Source organism: Nomascus leucogenys, chromosome 13, assembly GCF_006542625.1.
Source record: "Nomascus leucogenys isolate Asia chromosome 13, Asia_NLE_v1, whole genome shotgun sequence".
Lineage (NCBI taxonomy): Eukaryota > Metazoa > Chordata > Mammalia > Primates > Hylobatidae > Nomascus > Nomascus leucogenys.
This window is the reverse complement of record NC_044393.1, coordinates 54,022,706-54,042,957: the sequence shown is the minus strand read 5'-3', so window position 1 is coordinate 54,042,957 and position 20,252 is coordinate 54,022,706. Positions and strand designations below refer to the sequence as shown.

Below are 20,252 nucleotides of genomic sequence, written 5' to 3'. Positions count from 1 at the left end.
AGCAATAGTTTTAAAGACTAAATAAGGAACTAGAAGCACATCTTTTTTGTGTGTGTTCTGGATTTCAAATTAGATCAGCATCCAGGAAACTATTTAAATCCCATTTGGGTGGAAAACTGTACAGGAATATTATCCATATAATGCTGTCTATCTTATCTATAGTTTTCTTCCTTAAAATTTATTTTATTTGTTGTGATTTAAAAAGCAGCCCATATGCCTTACAGAAAAACTGGAAAAGAAAAAACAAGAAAATGAAACTCCCACAATCCCAACTATCCAGAAACAAATCAGTTAAAAACCCTGGTGTATATGTATATGTATGTACCCAAGTAAAGAAAAGAAGAAAATTAATTTTTTTAATTAAGCAAAAGAAAAGAAAAATCTTCGTGTATTTACAACCAACACAGTAAAAACTTTAGGCAAGAATCATCAATAGATGCTAAATCTTGAAGAGGAAAGTCTAATGAGGAAGTGGATATTTATACAATCTCAAAGTATCTCCCCAAAAATTAATGAGTAATGTCAAAAAAAAAAAAGCATCGACTGTACAATAGAGAAACTACTCAACACCTTAACTAAGCTATCAAAATGAACATAATAGTAAAGGGCAAACATACATCATATGCCTCCAGACGATAGAAAAACACATATTTCTAATCTAGTATTCCAGCCAAAAATGTATAATCTGAATAATGAAGAAACCTTAAGACCAAGCCAAACTGAGGAGCAATATATAAATAATAAGCCTTCCAATGTCATAAAAGACAAAGACGGAGGAACTGTTCCAGATTAAAAGAGACTTAAGGGACAACAAAACTAAACGCAATCTGTGATCTTGGATCTGCTAATGGTACTGAAAAAAATGCTAATAAAAGACATAATAGGGACAACTGATAAAACTAGAATATGGACTATTTAGTATTACATCAATGTTAAATTTCCTGAATTTGACAACTACTCTGGTTACTTAGGAAAACATGCGTGTTCTTAGGAAATGCATACTTCAGTAATAAGGGCTGTAAAGGGGCTAGTACTACTGGCAATGAAACCCACTCTCAAAATGGTTCAGGAAAAGTATCAGGTGTACATATAGAGAATAATAAAGCAAACAGCAAAATGTCACAAGTCACATGATCTTGGTACACCGTATGAGAGTTATTTGTACTATTAAATTTTCCGTAAATTTTACATGATTTTTAAGTAAGTTAAAACCAAAAATATCTTCGTTTTTTAGCATTCCTCATCATACGTGTGTGGCAATTTTTTAATTAAAAATTGAATCATCAGTGTGATATATCAATTATTTAGTTTTGGAAACCCTCCCAAGTACCTTTGAATATTCCTGGAAAAAAGTCATTGTTTTCAGGAGAATTAAAGGTGTCTTTCTCTTGCTTTACATCTGAGAAACGCCACTCTACAAACCATAAACACTCACCCCACCACCATCTCTCTAACTAGTCTCAGATAATTAGAGGGGATCAAGATGGTGAATAGTGGCTCTTTGACACCTTGCCAATTCCTGTGAGGCCCATCTGTACTTTCTTCAAATAAATTATGTGAGATTTCCCTATAGCCTTATAACAAATCCTTTATTTAAGCTAGCTAGAGCTGATTTCTGTTCCTTGCATCCAAAAAACCCTAAAACAGCAGGCTTTTAAGAAGGTGAAATAAACTACGGGTTCTCTCAAAGCAGGGACAGTCTTATCTCTCTCTGCATCTGTGGTGCCAGGAAAATAACAGCTACTAAAATTCATCTTTTGTCTGTGCTTCAAAAATATTGTTACAGTGAAGGCTTAATGATGTAAGACGTAATAAGCCTCTGTCCAAGGCAACCAATTAAGCAGCTTCATTTAAAGAGAAGAAGCAGAGACTTATTTTCTGGGTAAGAGTTACTATGTATCAGACCAACCTGAGATCCCTATTTATGGCTACTGGACCACAGTCCTAATCATTCAAATTAGTCACATCATGAATCTTCCCATCTCAGCCACTTCATTAAAGAGGAAATGGGGTTTTCAAATTCCTGAACGCTGTCTTTCTTTAAACGTTACATAAAGCAAGATGGTAAGAGGAACTCGAGATATCTCTCTGTAAACTCAAAAAGAGAAACGATTACATACATTAGTCTGTGAAATAAGAAAACAAAAATATTAGAAGAGTGTATGTTTCTCATACACATTCTCTGAAAGACCCAAACTGTTTTCCTGACAATATCCTAAGTGGTAATGGTTAATTCTTTTCACCATATTCCTCGCTTTTTACTAAAAACCACTGACACTAGGCTTCATCTTAGGCCAAACAGTAAGGAAGACATATTTAATCTTTAAGCTTATTTAACTCAAATAACGTTTAAAATAATTTATAAGTGTAAATTTTTAAGACTTTAAATGGAAATTATTTTAAATACCCTATGAAAACAAAAGTCAACATAAATGAAAAAATTCAAACATTTTTGGTCTCAGATAAAACATGAGACAACATAATTACATGAACTTTATTTATTTTTTTAGAGATGCAGTTTTGCTCTTGTCGCCCAGGCTGGAGTGCACTGGCACGATCTCGGCTCACTGCAACCTCTGCCTCCCAGGTCCAAGCGATTCTCCTGCCTCAGCCTTCCAAGTAGCTGGGATTACAGGCACCGGCCACCAAGCCCAGCTAATTTTTGCAGCAGAGATGGGGTTTCACCATGTTGGCCAGGCTGGTCTTGAACTCCTGAGCTCAGGCGATCCACCTGCCTCAGCCTCCCAAAGTGCTGGGATTACAAGCGTGAGCCACCATGTCCAGCCAGGTGAACTTTAAAGTTATAAGTACTGCAAACCAAAACTAACTCAATCCACTATCGTATGCTAGACAGGCATGACCTTAAATGCTGCAACCAAGTTGGCTATTACACAGGTGTGATGACACCATATCATCTTTCTCAATATTAAAATTCAGGACCAAGAATTTTTTTTTTTTAATTTACTGATTTACTTTTTTTTTTGAGACAGAGTCTCACTCTATCGCCCAGGCTGAAGTACAGTGGCATAATCTCGGCTCACTGCAACCTCCGCCTCCTGGGTTCAAGCAATTCTCCTGCCTCGCCCTCCCGAGTAGGTAGGATTACAGGCACCTGCCACCACGCCCGGCTAATTTTTGTAGTTTTTAGTAGAGATGGGTTTTCACCATGTTGGCCAGGCTGGTCTCAAACTCCTGACCTCAAATGATCCGCCTGCCTCGGCCTCCCAAAGTAGTGAAATTACAGGTATGAGCCACCGTGCCCAGCCTATTTTTAATAATTAATATCTGATATGTCCTAGTCTTCTGAAGGAATGTTTCTTCCTTTGGATTAACTCTAAATTAAGCAACCTAAGAGCTGCTAAGAAATTACCTCTCTGTCCAATTGTTGTAAAAATAAAGCTACATAGATCATTGCTTATCACATTGACCTGCATGTAGATCCTTTCTAAACCCAGATTTCATATTTGAAAGTTTTGAAATACAAAATATTTTAATTAAAAATGATGAACAAGTAGTTTACACATTAACTTATAGGTTAATTATTTACTCATTAAAAGGCATAATGTCTGTTTTGATGGCATCTTAATGCAACACATCAAAAAAGAATTCTTTGTTGACCTGTTGCATTGAAAATGTTCAACATTCCAAAAAGGTTAGTTTTGGTAAATAACCAAATGAGATTTCCAATAAAACTGTAAAATTCACCTAACAATAAAAAACATTTTTCTGTCCAAAAATAAAATCCAATTATGAGCTGTTCGTGAGGGGAAAAAAAGAACTGATTTCATATCAAGTGAAAACATGTTATCTAGTGAAATATAAGACCAATTGCTTTTCCTGACTCTGATTTAAGTAAAAAGCAGCCTAGTTACCAATGGTTAATAAAAACTTCTTTTGTCCTTAAAGATACGAATTAAAACCTAATTAACTTAGTCTGGGTCACCTTCATTTGATTTTTAATGTAGCACTTAGCATGGAAGTTCACAATAACAAAAAAAAATTTGTTTGCATCATAATATGGTTAATTCCTATCTCTTGCAATTGCTATTAAAAATATTGCAATTGCTATTAAAAAATGAGTATTTTATAGAAAGTAAAATACTCATTTTATATTATACAAAGTAAAATACTCCTATTTACTTTATATAAAGTAAAATACTCCTATTTGCTTTATATAAAGTAAAATACTCACTGTTTAATAGCAATTGCAAGATTTTTAGTTAAATACCATCCACTTCCAGTTTAGTGTAGAAAACAATTTCAACAACAAATATTGTTCCTCCATATTAAGCAAATTTGTAGGTAATACAAAACATTATCCTTTCAATGTCAAGAAAAAAATAAGGCTCCTCCCAACATTTGCACATTCCAAAACAGGTACTAAATACGAGCCACTTCAATTTTAAATCCAGCCTAAAAGCCAGTAACATTCATAGAGTAATATTTCAAATAGTATTCTTCTCGTTAATTTGCCAGTCAACACAAAAAATTAATTTTACCATAATTCTATTTTCAATATTAGAAAGTCTCATAGATAATCTATCATGAAATTGGGGGAAACAAGTCTCACAGAATACAAGTATTTAACATTTATTTTAACACATAACAGGGAACAGTCCCTGATCACCCTACATATTTGAGATGTAAATGTGTTTGCTTCAACAAAAGATTCACATCCAAGAAATAATTAAGCACCTACCATCTGCTAAAAACAAATCCTTTGGAGATAAAAGCTTTTATACATTATTAAAATATTTTTAAAATAGTAAACATAAAATAGCATCTGTTGAGAAAACTGCATACTAGTATTTCCTAACCAGTTTTGATAGCTCTTCAAAGTTCTGTTTTACACATTTTAAACACACTATGGTTGTACACATTTAAGTCCCAGTAGTAGCTTCCAGAAATGCAGAGCTGTTAGGGTTTACATAAAACACACCTTTAAAAATTAAACCACAGGTTTCTTTAGGAGATTGATGAATGAAAATGAGTACATTATTCTTGGAAATTAAGAAGCCAATTTAAGAAATTATAATTTCCCTAAGACCACTAAGATATGTACTGAGGGGAAATTTTTCTCCCATTGATTAGCTTTTCTCCCTACTTCCTCAGTAGATTGAAGAAGTCCTAGAGCTTACTGGGGGCATATATGGCAATGATTTCTCGCTGGAAGCTGTGAGGAAGTCAGACAAGCCAAAATTGTAGGGCAGTTATCAGTCTTACAGAGTTGACGGAAATGGAGACCTGTCAAGGTTCTACACTTAAACTGAGATCAGAGAGATCCTTTCATTTACACTGACAACGAAAGGATGTATGATCAAAATGTAGGCTCTAAAAATAAAATTAACTCTCCAATTACATTATAGTTGTCTACAAATCCACTTAAACAGATAAACAACTAGTCCTTGAAACTCAGCTATCCTAGAACAAAGACCATTTGACTAGTTTCCCCCAAGGAACCAAATTCTTTCAAAACTCTGGGAACAAAAATTATGCCTAATCTTTTAATAAATTTGCCTAGACAATCCTAACTTAAAACACACACAGTAAATTAACAAAATACAAACAATTATAGCCTTGTTATTTATAAAGTAACCATTCAAAATAAGGTACAATACTTTAAAAAAAAAAAAAAAAGCCAGTCTCATTTTACAGGAACTAAAACATCAAAAAAATAAAAACACCCACCACCACCACCAAAAAGAAACAAACAAAACCTAAAGCAATAAAGCAAGCCAATATGAAGAAAGCTAGTAAACTGAAGACAGCTTTTCCTATAATTTCTAACTTGGTATTTTTCATCTGAAGCCAAATAAGTTCACAATTGCTTTGTCTGTCTAGACCTGACCAAGGTCTCTATGAAGAAAAACATTGGGCACAGGCAGTGTTCCCTCCTATGGCCACATAAATCAAATCTGTAAGAATACACTGATTTTGTATATTGAATATAAGTTTAAAGTACCAAGCTTCTGAACCACAGACCTTAATCACCTAGCCTTTAAAATAAATGCACAATCTTTACACAGCAGTGAAGGATCTGGACTTAAATACTTGCTCAGATCAAAATCCAAATAAGTACTGACCCCAAAACCCTATACAAACTCGCCCACTACCCACCAACATTTCACTTTATAATAAAATATTTCAAATATTCTAAGTAAGGTTGTGTGCTCAGTCTTCCATGATGAAGCTCACTGGTATGTAGAAAATCCCTGAGCCAGTTATTTCTCTAATTATTTCGTAGGCTAGAACCTTATCATCAACCTAGTTGATAGTCATCATATGAAGTAAATCCTGCTCTAAAATATTTACAATGGAATAAAAGAATCATGAAACAGTGTAAACTCTCCAACCTTTTAAAGTACTACTGGATTGAAAAGCACTCATCTTTCCGTTGCTCCACAATCAGAATGGTCATTAAATGTCATTAATGGCCCACTCATATCTCACTGCTTAGTTCAACCCAAAAAGAACTCCCACTACAAAAGTGAATTCTAATCTTTCACACTTTAAAAAATTCAGTTAAATGACACCTGACACCATTTAATTTTCAGTCTCAGTCCATAAGTTTCTGAAAATAGCATAAAATGGATTCAAGACCCTATTATGGTAATGTTTTTATTTAAGGTCTATTAAAACAGGCTAAATTCCACAATCCTATAATAGGTAAATGGGCATATTTGAAGAGGAAAAAAATCCAGAATCGGAGCCTTACTTTTAACTTACATAACGATGATAGTATGCTGTAAGACGATTGTTAAAGGCAGCATGAAGCTTCACTTTACCAAATACACAATCAACTTTGAAAATTCTTAAGAAAAGCTTAAATACATGGGAAAAATGGATGGCAAAATGTAATGGCATCTCTACACCCAATGAAGTAACAGGTTTAGGCTTGTTTGTACAGCTCCCTAAAATTTAAGGTGAAACACAATACAAAAATCAAAATCCACAAAATGGGTCAAGAGGTGGTTGGGAAATGTCTTACTCTAGATTGAAACATTTAATCATATAAAGTAGATTGTATTTATATACTTACTAAACATTTTAATCTACTCTGGCATACTGAATAAAAGATGGCTGGATTAAACCAAACAAAAACTATTATTGGTACCCAAATAATTTTTTTTTTAATGTTGAAGCGCACCCATCATCACCACTGAAATTTGCAAAGCTGAGTGTTTTTTTTTTTTCAAAAGTGGAGACATTTTATTTGCCTTTCAGGAAAAACGAATCAAATTAATCAACTAAAACACAGCATTGTAATTTGCAGTAAAAAATCAACACATTTTTGTAACTGGCTCGGGGAAGGAAAAACAGCCCAGTCTTTTCGTGTAAACATAATAAGCCTGTAATATGCTGCAGACAAACGCACTGCATGGGGTGTGGAGGACCCGAGCTGATTAGATTACCACAACATCAGCCTGGGGCCGCCATTTTTAGAATCTGTAAAGGACAAAAGAGGGAAATTTCAGTTTTTACTCCCCATCTCAGAAATTGAAGGAAAAAACAGACTATGTTCCAAATAGGTATTCATGTCTCCAGCCTAGAGTTGAATGCACCTCACTTAATTCTCTCCAAGGTCTCCAGAACTCCAAACACCTTACCTTATTCACATCTCTAAAAAGGGAACAAAATAGGCAAAACGAGGTTTACTCTGGAGCTAACTCTAGCGATTTCTCTTTGACTTTAAATTGTATCATTCTTAAGACAGAGCCCAGCAAGGACCGATCTATACGGAACTAAGGCCAGTAGAAGAGAGCACTCTGGATTGTTTTTTCTCACCCCCACCCCGTTTAGCACAGTGAACCGTTTGTTTCTCATCTGTGTCTGCTGCCATAGGATTTGTGCCAATCCCTTGGTCAAAATAAGCTTTTCTGAAATGAGCCATATTGTAGATCCTAAGGCTCCGACACAGTAAAGGACGGCGGTAATGCAAAAGGAGTGGGGGAGGAGACTGAGAAGGCTGGGTACTGGGGTGACCACCTCAGGGGCGGGTTTACCCTCTCCAGGAGAGGATGAGGAGCTAGCTGTCTCTCTCTCCCACAAAGAGAGATGCCCAGGGCGTTCTTCTTACCCCCTTCGTATTCATGTGCACATTATACCAAAGACTGCCCGTCAAGAAATGGAAGAAGAAAATGGGGCCTATATGGCTTTTCAGCACCTGAACAAGACGCGGTTGAGAAAAGGGAGCGCTGGCAGCTCCTGGGACCACTTCGACACAAACCCTACTAACAGTCACAAGCCTCCGTCTTCACTCAGGCGGCCTTAACCCGCTGCCAATGAGGAGTGCGCCCCCTCCCTAACTCCCACTCTCAAGGGGGTTTAACTGCCAGTTTCCCCTTCCCCAACCCTAAAACCCGCCATAATGCTCCATTTCTAGGGTCAGGGAAAAGAAAGGATAAATTCGATTTAAGCAAGCAACGTCTTGCGCCAGCAGAGACACCTGAGAGTCAACGTCGTCTCCCCCAGCTTAAGAATAAAGATGAGAGACCTCCCCCCCCTTGAAACACAAGTCCCCCAACCCCGCAAGCCCTAGGAACTCCCACGGAGACGACAGGCACTAACCTGTGATGTTCACACACGAGACACCCGAACCCCGTTATGTGCTCGACCCCCAAGGAGTCTCTCCGCACCTCCGCGAACAGGCGACCCCCCGACAGCAGCCACTGCGGACACAGGACCGGGCTCCACACACCCCCTCCCCAAACAGCAGCGCGCAGCCTCTTCACCAGGAACCGAGGAGTAGGGGAGGGGGCAGCCAGGCAGTCAACAGGAACGCAGAGACGACGGCGAGGCTGCTTGGAGTCTCTATGCCCACTCTGTTGCCGCTCCCGAACTCCAGCACGGTCTCCGACTCGGCCCCCTGCGCCCGCTCAGTGTCACTGCCTCTCGCTCTGGGAAAATGGCGGCGACGGCGGCGGCGGCCGCGGCGGCGGCGGCGGCGGCGGCGGCAAGTGCACGGGGCCCGCCCGTCCCGCTCCGCAGGGGCAGAGGGGGAGGGGATGAAGCTGCCCGGCGCCATTTTGCTTGTGGGCTGCCGCCCGCCGTTGCCTCTCCGCGGAGGCTCGAAGATAGCAAACTGGAGGCGGTGAGGGGGACGGAATCTCTGTCTTTCTGACAACAGATGCATTCAACAATCCACCGAAGGTTTGAGGAAGTGTCGGTGTTCGGTGGGACTGGTTCTTTCCCCCTTTCCCCCAGTGGCCCTCAAGTCTGGATATAGGTGAGCTTGGGCATGCCAGTATTGGGTGCACGGACAAGGACAGCAGGGCCTGGGAACGAACTCCCTCCCGTCACCCTCCGAAAGCGATACACTTTCTCCCCCTCCCAAACAACCCCAGTCCCGTTTCCCCGTTCCTCTCCCCCTCCTCCCCCAGCCCAGTCTGGCCTCAAGCGCTGGGTGAACCCGGTTGGGGTGTCACTCGACGCCCACTAGGGGCTGAGGAGGCTCCAGTGCGCAGGCTCCGGGCACCGGATAAAAGCGGAGCTGGCGAGTCTAGCGCCGTCTCGATGGAGGAGCAAGAAACGGAAGAGGTCGGGGGGAGAAGCAGCAGGAAAAACGCAGCAACCGTCAGCGCCGCCTCCCTGCCACCGTGTTTCGGGGTAAAAAGCTGCCGTTGCCGTCGGTGCAGTTGCCGTCGTTGCCTCCTATACTTCTTTTGGCCTCGGGGAAGGATTTCCCCACCGGTGGGACAATGCGGGGAGGGGAGTGGGAATTCCTTTATATGGCGGTGATTAAACGAGGGAGGGACAGAGAGACAGTGATCTCGAAGAAAAAAGGGGGAGACCAAAGAATAAAGAAGGGTTTCCCCACTAAAATGACACGGCGATTCCGGCTCTTGTTTTCGGGGTCTTTCCCCGAAATGGTTTCCGTCTTCCCTTTGCCCCGCAGCGACCCAGAGCGCTGGGGGGAGCGGAGTGGGGAGAGGCAGAGGCGCTCTCGGCAGCCAATCGGCGCCTGATGTGTCCTGTCGGGCGCGTCGTGGTTGGCTGGCGATGACCTCATCCTGCAGCAGCGGGTGGGGCCAAAGCCGTAGGGGGAGGCTGTTGCAAAGGTAGAGAGGGAGAAGTGACGATGGTGATCGTTGTTGCCGCGGCCGATATGGAATCCAAGCAGTGGCGAAGGGAATCTCAAGGCTCTTCCCTGACCATTTTCTCCTGTCTCTGCGCGAGGTGAGGGCCCCGGCTCGGCCTCTGCGAAACTTTGGGGCGCTGGCGCGGAGGAGGAGACAGGATTTCTCCCGTGACTTTTGTAACTGCGTCAGGGCAAGATGGCGCTGGGTCTCCTTGGGGCGCGGGGGGAGAGGCACGTCCACCGCCGCAGCGCATGTGACCGGGCTGCATTCCTGTGGGGTTTGGCTCCGACCCAGGCCGGGGCGGGGGAGGGGACAGGGCTTGGGCGGAGGAGACTGTGGTGCGGTCGGCGTTGGCGGCCTGAAGAGGAAGAGATGACTGTTGGAAAGCGTTCCCCTCCCCCATACGGCAGAACAGCTGCGGCTCCCAGGGGAAAACCCCCGCAGGACACTCCTCGTGGGGTGTGACGGCTGTTGGTGGAGAAGGTTTGGCGCCCTATTTTCTTATCTGCCTTTCTCCCCGCAAAGTATACTTATGTAAGGTGGTAGTTCCCTGACGTGGGACTCGGAATCAACTAGGAGTCCTTGAGAGCCTCTGGGAGGCCTAGCGAGGGGTAGATTAGCTTCTGGGGGTACAACGTCAAGGAGGATCGATTACTTTCTGAGGAAACAGTTTCTCAGATTGGAATGGAAAAGTATTTCCAAAGTTTAGAAACAAACGTAAAGGTGTAAATAACACCCAGGAACACTTTAATTGCTTTTAAAAGGCACAAGCAGCCATCTGAATTTAAGGGCCGTTTTCAGACTCTTCCTTCCTCCTGTACTTATTGTTCTTTATTCCAGTTTCCTATCTGTACATCCCTTAAGAATATAGTTGTGTCGGTGGGATTTGCTTTTTTTTTTTTTTGAGACGGAGTCTCGCTCTGTTGTGCCCAGGCTGGAGTGCAGTGGCGCGATCTCGGCTCACTGCAACCTCCGCCTCCCTGGGTTCAGGCGATTCTCCTGCCTCAGCCTTCCAAGTAGCTGGGATTACAGGCGCCCGCAACCACACCCTGCTAATTTTTTCTATTTTTAATAGAGACGGGGTTTCACCACATTGGCCAGGCTGGTCTCGAACTCTCGAGATCCGCCCGCCTCAGCTTCCCAAAGTGCTGGGATTATAGACGTGAGCCACCGCGCCGGGCCTGCTTTTTTTTTTTTTTTTTTTTTTTGCACTGGGCATTAGTAATACAGAATAAAAGCCGTGTTTTAAATTGTATTAAGTTGTAAGACTTCAGTACTTTTAGTCTGCTTTCTTTCTGTTATCCTTTTGTAGTTTTTAAAAATAAAAGATGCAATTATAAGCACTTCCGGTGAATATTATTTCTTAAGGTTCCTGCATCGTTATGAAATTTGAAGCACTTTTGTAGTAGTACAAACTATACTTTTAGCTTTTGAAACCTCGATAGAAGAAAATATCCAGCAGTTTTTAAGGGCTATTTTGGCATATTCAGTAAGGTAGAGTAAGTTTGTTTTTCGTTTTTCCCACTTAGCCAAACTAGTTAAAGTAGTCAAAACTAGCAAAACATTTTTAAAGGGCTTCTCCTTTTGGGTGGTGTAGAGGGTGGGGAGTTATTCAACAAACAACATTGGCAGCCAAAATCGGACCTACTTCTAGGCAGAGCACTTATACTTCGTACTAGGAGAAAATGATTGCTGGACCTGAAAAGAACCTGAGGTCAAGGTTGTGCTATTTCTTTAAGTCTTAGTTGCAGGCTCTTGGTAGTTTGAAAACAAGATTGGGTTTTTAATTCATTTGTGTATCCTTAAATCCTCACTAGTTTTTGTGGATTTCTTTTTTCAGTTATAAGCAACTGAATGTGGATGAGCTATAAATATTTAGTAGAAAGAATGTAATTGGTCCACTCTGAATAGAAAGTAAGCATTAAGAACTCTTGAATGTCTTCAAGGGTTACTTTGTTACGTGTAAGATGTCTCCCCTTCCTTCACAGCAGTTTTTATTCCTGCTTAAAAAAGGAACTAAATATGAAGTCAGTAGATTTTAAGGTAATTTTCAGAATGTTTCTACTTTCACCGTGCCTTAATAAGGAAAAGAGGCCATTTTCCAAGCGAATGGAAACACCCTTTCCTTGTTTTGTGCCTTTAATCAGCATGTACCTTCATTGTTCCTGATTGCCAAATCCACGAACTTCTTGAGCTCTCAATTTTTCTTGACTTTCCTATGGCATTTTAAATACTGTTCCTACTTGGAATTACTTTTCTTTGCCTTCATACATTCATGTATTCTGCCTGGGCAATTTCATTTGGCCCTATTATGTTCCAATACCTCTCCAATTTTAACCTCCATCTTAGCTCTGCCAGCTTCAGAGCCACAGGTAGGCAATGTAAAAATTTACTGGGGACCACAGGCTTTCTGAGCTCAATAAAAATACTAAGCTTGGTACTTGTTTTTTAAGAATTTTCTTTCCCCATCCCCTCACAAAGATTATTTGAGTAAATTACACCCCAAACTTCTTTTCCTTATTTTTGTGGAAATCATTGTCTCTTAACTTTGGAACATTGCAATTGCGATAAGCTTACTAGGTTCACATAGCATATTTTCTGGTGTGCTAAAATTAAAATGCACACCATCTCAAAAGTGCTATGCCATTTCATACCTTTGTGCTTTTGTCCTGCTACCTGGAGTGCGTCTTTCTCACTTCTGGATAACACAATTTGAACCTTTTCTTTGCCTCTTGAAATTGCAAAATCCCTACTCCCAAGTAAATGTGTCATTCTTTATGTTGATAACCCAGCCTAGTGCTTGACACTTGATGGGCATTCAGGTATACATGGTTTTTTAGAGATTGGTAAGATTAACTGCAGTCTATAAACTGTAAATACTGGCTTTTAAACTCTTTTAAAGGAGCTCTTTTGATCAACAATTTGGATAAGAGATGAAAGGTTAGGGAGGCTCCAGGCAAGGCAGAAGACTGCTGATGGCCCAGAGATAGTTCTGCCCCAAAAAGGTGGGAAGAAGAAAAAAAACTGGGCTGGATATTTTTAAGGAAATACATTTTATAGCATTTTTCTTTAATGCCTAGTTTTGCTGCAAGCACTGAAGTTTATCCTGCATTTGTATTTCTTATTTGAAAAAGAAATGGCCTTTGAGGTTTGTTTTGTTTTTTGTTCCTTTGTTAAGCACACTGCAAAAGCGGCGTTGTCAGCATTGTCTTTTGAGGTATCAAACGTGCTTTTAATCAGCAAATATCTTTTATATAGTACCATTCCTAATAAACTAAATTGGTTATCAACCTAATACAAATGGTATTTCATACAACTTAAGCCTAATCTAGGTTAGATTATATAGAAACTTATTCTTAGAGAATATATCGCCTTAATATTTCTTATCCTGAAAAGAGTATTTCTTAAGTGCCCCTCTCAAAGTATATCGATTAATATTTGTCTCAAATTTAAAACTATATCCTGGTTTTTCCTTTACAGTTGTTTAGCAAGTAAATGTTTACTTACTAATTTATTTTCTCCCAGACTTTATTCTACCAGTTTAAGCTTAGCTCAGTTTTGTTTTTTGTTTTTTGGTTTTGAGAAGGAGCTTTGCTCTGTCACGCAGGCTGGAGTGCAGTGGTGCAATCTCAGCTCACTGCAGCCTCCGTCTCCTGGGTTCAAGCGATTCTCCTGCCTCAGCCCCTGAGTAGCTGGAACTACAGGCTCACACCAGCACGCCCAGCTAATTTTTGTATTTTTAGTAGAGACAGGGTTTCACCATGTTGGCCAGGCTGGTCTTGAACTCCTGACCTCAGGTGATCTGCCTGCCTCAGCCTCCCAAAGTGCTGGGATTACAGCCGTGAGCCACCGTCCCCAGCCTAAACTTAGCTCAGTTTTAATGCTACTTCCATTTATTTATGTATAGTTTGATGTAAGAACAGTTGGAAGTAAGGATTTAGGAATAACAAGAGTTTGGGATTTTTGTTTTTTTAATTAGCAAGGTAATGCCACATCAGGTCATTGGTGACACTAATGAGAGAACAGGGTAATTATTGGAAAGTCTTGACTTAAGGCCAGATGAGAAATCCTTAACTGGTAGTGTGACTTCCCTCCCCACAAAAGAGAACACTCTCGTAATACATCGAACTGTTGGATGCTGTTGTATATACTTTATACATAATCTTACCCAAGGTAGCAGAGCATTAACTTTAACATCTATCTCCCTGACCTCACCAAAGTTCATAATCTTTGCCCTACTTACACTGTCTGAAGGATGACTTGGCTTTTTTTTTTTTTTTTTTTTTTTTTAATTAAATTGAGAGACAGTCTCCCACAGTTGCCCAGGCTGGAGTGCAGTGGCGCGATCTCGGCTCACTGCAACCTCCACCTCCTGGGTTCAAGTGATTCTCCTGCATCACGCTCCCCAGTAGCTGTGATTACAGGCGCTTGTCACCACGCCTGGCTAATTTTTGTATATCGGGGTTTTGCCATGTTGGCCAGGCTGGTCTCGAACTCCTGACCTCAGGTGATCTGCCCACCTTGGCCTCCCAAAGTGCTGGGATTACAGGCATGAGGTGTGGCACAAGACAGAGAAAGACTTATTTTAAAACATGCCTGTCTTCAACCCAGGAGAAGAGACTGACTTTTAGAGCCCGAAATGTAGCAAGAAGAGCCTGAATCAGAGTAGGAGTGATAAAGAAGGAATATAAGTTATTACAGAAACATCCATACTTGTTGCCCGGGTGGGTATAAAGAAAAAGAAGGAATTGACTTTCAAGAAAAATAATTGACATTTGATAGTCTTCAGAGATAAAAGCCAAAACAGGGTAGATACAGTCTTAATAGGAGACAAATTTAGCAAGAAAGCTGAGATCTTGGGTCTACATTTTAGGCCAAGGAAAAGGAACTGATTGCATTTGTTTTTTAAGATAGATTATATGCCAGTGCATAAGATATTTAACCTAAGTCTGATTAGCTTTATAATAATTTTTAAATTATTTTATTCATAACTATCCTAAGCAATACCTTTTATTGTTAGATGATCTAATGCCCACAAATGATACATAGCATTTGAAAGTAATTGCTGGCTGATTATAGGCATGGTGGCTTGTGCCTATAATCCCAGCACTTTGGGAGGCCAGGGTTGGTGGATCACATGAGGCCAGGAGTTCGAGACCAGCCTGGCCAAAGTGGCAAAACTCTGTCTCTACTAAAAATACAAAATAATTAGCTGGGCGTGGTGGTGCACATCTGTAATCCAGCTACTCAGGAGGCTGAGGCATGAGAATCACTTGAATTGGGGAGGTGGAGGTTGCAGTGAGCTGAGATAGCACCACTGCATTCCAACCTGGGGAACAGAGTGAGACCCTGTCTCCAAAAAAAAAAAAAAAAACCAATTTCAAGTAGCCTGTAATCCCAGCACTTTTAGGAGGCTGAGGCAGGAGGATTGCTTGAGACCAAGCTGGGCAGCATGATGAAACCCTGTCTCTACAAAGGATTTTTTTAAAAAATTAACCAGGTGTCTGGCACATGCCTGTAGTCCCAGTTACTTAGGAGGCTTAGGTGGGAGGATCACCACTTGAGGCCAAGAGATCAAGATCAGCCTGGGCAACATAGCAAGACCCCCACCCATAGGAAAATAAAATCCAAGTGTTCAGTTATTCACCCACTTTAGGTTTCCACCTTCCTTAGAAAGTAGAGTAGTATAAATTATTTCTGAAATTTGTGAAAACAATATACCACATAACCCTCTCAAACCAGGTTGCTTCTACTTCCAATGACTTCATTGATAAGGGGCAAAGTAACTCGAATGATGGGTGAGCTCATGACATGGTTTAGCTCCATATCAAACTCTGGATTTGGGAAAATTGCTACTGATTTATTAAACACTTGAATTCTTATATGCTAGGTCAGAATTTAGCAACTAAATTCTCAGAAATTTGTAAACCACCTTTTTACGTAGAAAAGTGAATCCAGGCTGGGCGTGGTGGCGCGTGCCTGTAATCCCAGCTGCTCAGGAGGCTGAGGCATGATAATTGCTTGAACCTGGGAGTTGGAGGTTGCAGTGAGCCAAGATCACACCGCTGTACTCTAGCCTGGGCGACAGAGGGGGGCTCTGTCTCAAAAAAAAAAAAAAAAAAAGTGAATATACTGTACTGTAAAGCCTATGCACCTTTTCCTCACACATAATTGGCTGTAGATTATGCCCAGTGCCTGGCCCCTATTGGATTTCTGACAAGTTTTAATGTTGTTAGGTTAAGAGAGAACCTGTTCCTCAAGTTTAGTCTTATCTCTTGTATTTAAATTTTTCATGAAGGAAGGCTGTGCTAAGGTGAAGCCTCATTCCTGAAGATCACTTACTTAAATAAGTAATGTTCAATTAATTTTCCTCATTCTATGAAAAACTCGAAAAGGCAACAAAAATATTCACTGTTCTCTGGTTCATTTGATAACAATGTTGTGGTACTCTAGGCATCTCTCCCATGTCCCAAGCACAGCTTATCTGACCACATCTATACAATAGACATTCTGTAGCGACTCTCTTTGTTCTATTCCATGCTCCCACTTTATGGCCAGTGAAAGGGCAAATGGAAGTAAAAAGGGTAAGAGGACACATTAGATAGCTTTGATTGAAGCATTCTTTTAAAAAGTTAAATGACTGAAAAAGATTTTACAAATGACATCAAGAGTCAAGGGTTCATATAAAAGTATCTAAAAGTTAACTAGTTCCCTTTCTCCACAAACTCTGCCCATGTAGGTAAGTTTTATTTTTCTGAGGAATAAGAAACATGCAGTTATTTGCATTTATAATATTTTGTGAAAGTTCTGTAATTTCCTTTTTTTTTTTTTTTTTGAGACAGAGTCTGTCGCCCAGGCTGGAGTACAGTGGTGCAATCTCAGCTCACTGCAAGCTCTGCCTCCCGGGTTCACACCATTCTGCTTCAGCCTCCTGAGTAGCTGGGACTACAGGTGCCCGCCACCATGCCCTGCTAATTTTTTGTATTTTTAGTAGAGATGGGGTTTCACCATGTTAGCCAGGATGGTCTCGATCTCCTGACCTCATCATCTGCCCGCCTCCTTCTCCCAAAATGCTGGGGTTACAGGCATGAGCCACCGCACCCGGCCAAAAGTTCTGTATTTTTATAAGCTCCAGGTGGTCTTATATAACCCATAGCATGTGATTCCTAAGAATATATCCTCTTGGCCATGCACGGTAGCTCACATCTATAATCCCAGCACTTTCGGAGACCAAGGAGGACGGATCACGAGGTTAGGAGTTTGAGACCAGCCTGACTAACATGGTGAAATCCCGTCTCTGCTAAAAATAGAAAAATTAGCCAACTGTGGTGGCGCACGCCTATAATCCCAGCTACTCAAGAGGCTGAGGCAGGAGAATTGCTTGAACCCGCGAGACAGAGGTTGCAGTGAGCCGAGACGCGCCACTGCTCTCCCGTCTGGGCGACAGAACGAAACTCTGGCTCAAGAAAAAAAAAAATCCTGTTAAACTCCTTTGCTTTTATGCAATTACCCTTTTCTAGTTGATTTCTTCAGCTTCTTAAATGTTGGATTTCCCAGTGTTGTGTCCCCACCAGTGTTACGTTATCCATTTTACTAACTGCAATAATCAATTCCCGTACCTTTACCTGTCGATGACTCTAGAATTTGTAATCTCTGAACTCAACTGAAACTACTAAATACATTTCTTGTCCTATGAAGTACCTCAAACTAAACAAATTTAAAACTGACCTTGGCCGGGCACGGTGGCTCATACCTGTAATCAGCACTTTGGGAGGCTGAGGCGGGTAGATCACTTGAGGTCAGGAGTTGGAGACCATCGTGACCAACATGGCGAAACCCTATTGCTACTAAAAATACAAAAATTAGCCAGGCATGATGGCACGTGCCTGTAATCCCAGCTATCTGGGAGGCTGAGGTGAGAGAATTGCTTGAACCTGGGAGGTGGAGGCTGCAGTGAGCCCAGATCACGCCACTGCACTCCAGCCGGGGCAACAGAGCAAGACTGTCGCAAAACAAAACAAAAAAAAACCTTTTTTAAGATAATGGCTAAAACTATTTTCTAGCTTCATAAAATCAAACATTTTTCCAAAAATATGTTTCCAGAAAAGTCTTTTTAACTTAAAACACTGTTCATTAACCAGAGATTTGAGGGTCGAGTCAAAACACACTGTGACGTGCCAGGTCCTTCATCTGACCCCTGCTTTAACCTCCCAAAGTGTTAGGAACATCATGAACGCTGCTTGAAGCTAGAATAATCCAAGTTTGAATACCTGCTTTTCCACTTCAAGGAAGCTTTTAGGTAGTTTGCTTTCTGGGACTCAGTTTTATAATCCATACAGTAGGTAAAATGTTAACTATATAGTGGTGTTAAGAATTAAATTAGATATAAAACCTTTCAGGAGCAATTATTGACCTGAAGTCCCAATTTTTTTTGGTCCAGAAAATAAGACATTCCCTTTTATTTGTTACATGTGTTCCTATCATGCTGTCATGTTCATGTTTCTCTTTTCCATTAGTATATGAGATCTTGATAGACACAATGTTTTTTGTCTTTATGGCTCAAATGCACAGTTCCTGGCATGTAATGGGCATGCAGTTTTGTTGCACAAATAAATAGATAATCTGCTTTGATGCCAAATGCCTGAAAATGTTGTCATAGTATGTGTTTATTACAATAGAAAGTCCATTGAATATAAAATTTGATGCAAATGGTCTGGTTGATTCTATACCATCATCTTATAAGACTTCAGAGGGTTTTCCCACACTTTTCAAAAACATCTATCTATTTTGTTGCAAGCTAGAAGGACTAGTCCCTACTCTATTCATTTATAATCTAGTCTGGGATTAAGCCACATCAGTAAGTAACCAAGTACTGTAAGCATTCAGCCAGATATCCCAGTTCATGGGGTAATGTGTTTCACAGAGGAAATAGAATTTTTGGATTAGGAGGCAGATAGTTCTGGGTTTCAGTAGGGAAAGGGTGGGGCAGTAGAGTACAACATATTTGCAGTCAGCATGGTTTTATGTGTAAAGGCATAAAACAGGAACAGAGACGATGTTTTAAGTAAACCAATTTCACTAGGCTTGTGTGACCTAGTATATTGAGAGATGAGACTGGAAAGGGGGCGGATTGGACCACATAATTTTATTTTATTTTTAATTTGGAGTCTTTTTTTTTTTCTGTGAGTCTTAGGCCACTACTTTCTCTATTTTGTTTCTTTTATATTTAAGGAAGCAGTCTCAGGGAAGTGACTGACTGAGTTGCAGTGTAATGGGGGACAGAGCCACGCCTGAACCTAAATATTGCTGTTCTACCTCTAAGTTGAAAATAGGACAGTCAGTAAAGAGTCTGTTGTATACTGGGTTATAAGATCTCATTTCTGATCTTAGATGGAATCAAGGTTAGAAAAAGTACTTGAATCTTACATGTTTTTCTTCCTTGTTGTACATAAAAAGAGACTGGCCTGGCACGGTGGCTCATGACTAATCCTAGCACTTCAGGAGGCAGAGGTGGGTGGATCCCTTGAGTCCAGGAGCTCAGAATCAGCCTGGGCAACATCATGAAACCCCGTGTCTACTAAAAATACAAAAATTAGCTTGGCGTGGTGGCGTGCTCCTGTAATCCCAGCACTTTGGGAGGCTGAGGCCAGCGGATCTCTTGAACCTGGGAGGCAGAGGTTGTAGTGAGTCGTGATCACGCCACTGCACTCCAGCTTGGGCAACAGGGCAAGACCCTGTCTCCAAAGAAATGAAATGAAATTAGGAGCAAGCATGAGTTTTAAGTGTCAGACTTCCTTTCCCAGTACACTCACCTACTACAGGCTGCATGATCTTGATGGACTTACTTCACTGAACTATTTCCTTATCTGTAAATTTTGTTTAATTATCTACAAATGTGTAGCTTGCTACCTGACAGCATTAGATATTGGATAATTGGTTGTCATTGCTATTAATAAACACAGAGAGTTCTTGAAGTTTTAGTTTTATGCTGAGAATCCATGTAACACTGGCAATCTATGTCTATACCTGTATCTATAGCAAAAGCCAGAATTTACCATAAATTTTGCTGTTGCATCAGGAAATACATCTTGACAACTGATACTTATTCTTAATATTATTATTCTGTTATTATTCTAGGCCCCAAAAACTTTTATTAAAATGCTTCAAATTTTT

The 20,252-nt window shown here is 40.7% G+C and overlaps 2 protein-coding genes across 6 annotated transcripts in view; one reads left to right on the top strand and one right to left on the bottom strand.

The window, feature by feature from the left end:
- Positions 1-9,025, bottom strand: part of KMT2E (lysine methyltransferase 2E) — a 100,222-nt gene extending 91,197 nt beyond the window's left edge. For all 5 annotated transcript variants that reach the window (XM_030825662.1, XM_030825663.1, XM_030825661.1 and 2 more), the window contains exon 1: positions 8,569-9,025. The gene's annotated coding sequence lies outside the window, so the exon portion shown is untranslated. The remainder of the gene's footprint in view (positions 1-8,568) is intronic.
- Positions 8,580-9,914, top strand: LOC115837943. Its single transcript, XM_030825679.1, has one exon. The coding sequence runs from the start codon at positions 8,605-8,607 to the stop codon at positions 9,007-9,009; it is 405 nt and encodes a 134-aa protein (XP_030681539.1). The 5' UTR covers positions 8,580-8,604; the 3' UTR covers positions 9,010-9,914.
- The last annotated feature ends 10,338 nt before the right edge of the window (positions 9,915-20,252 follow it).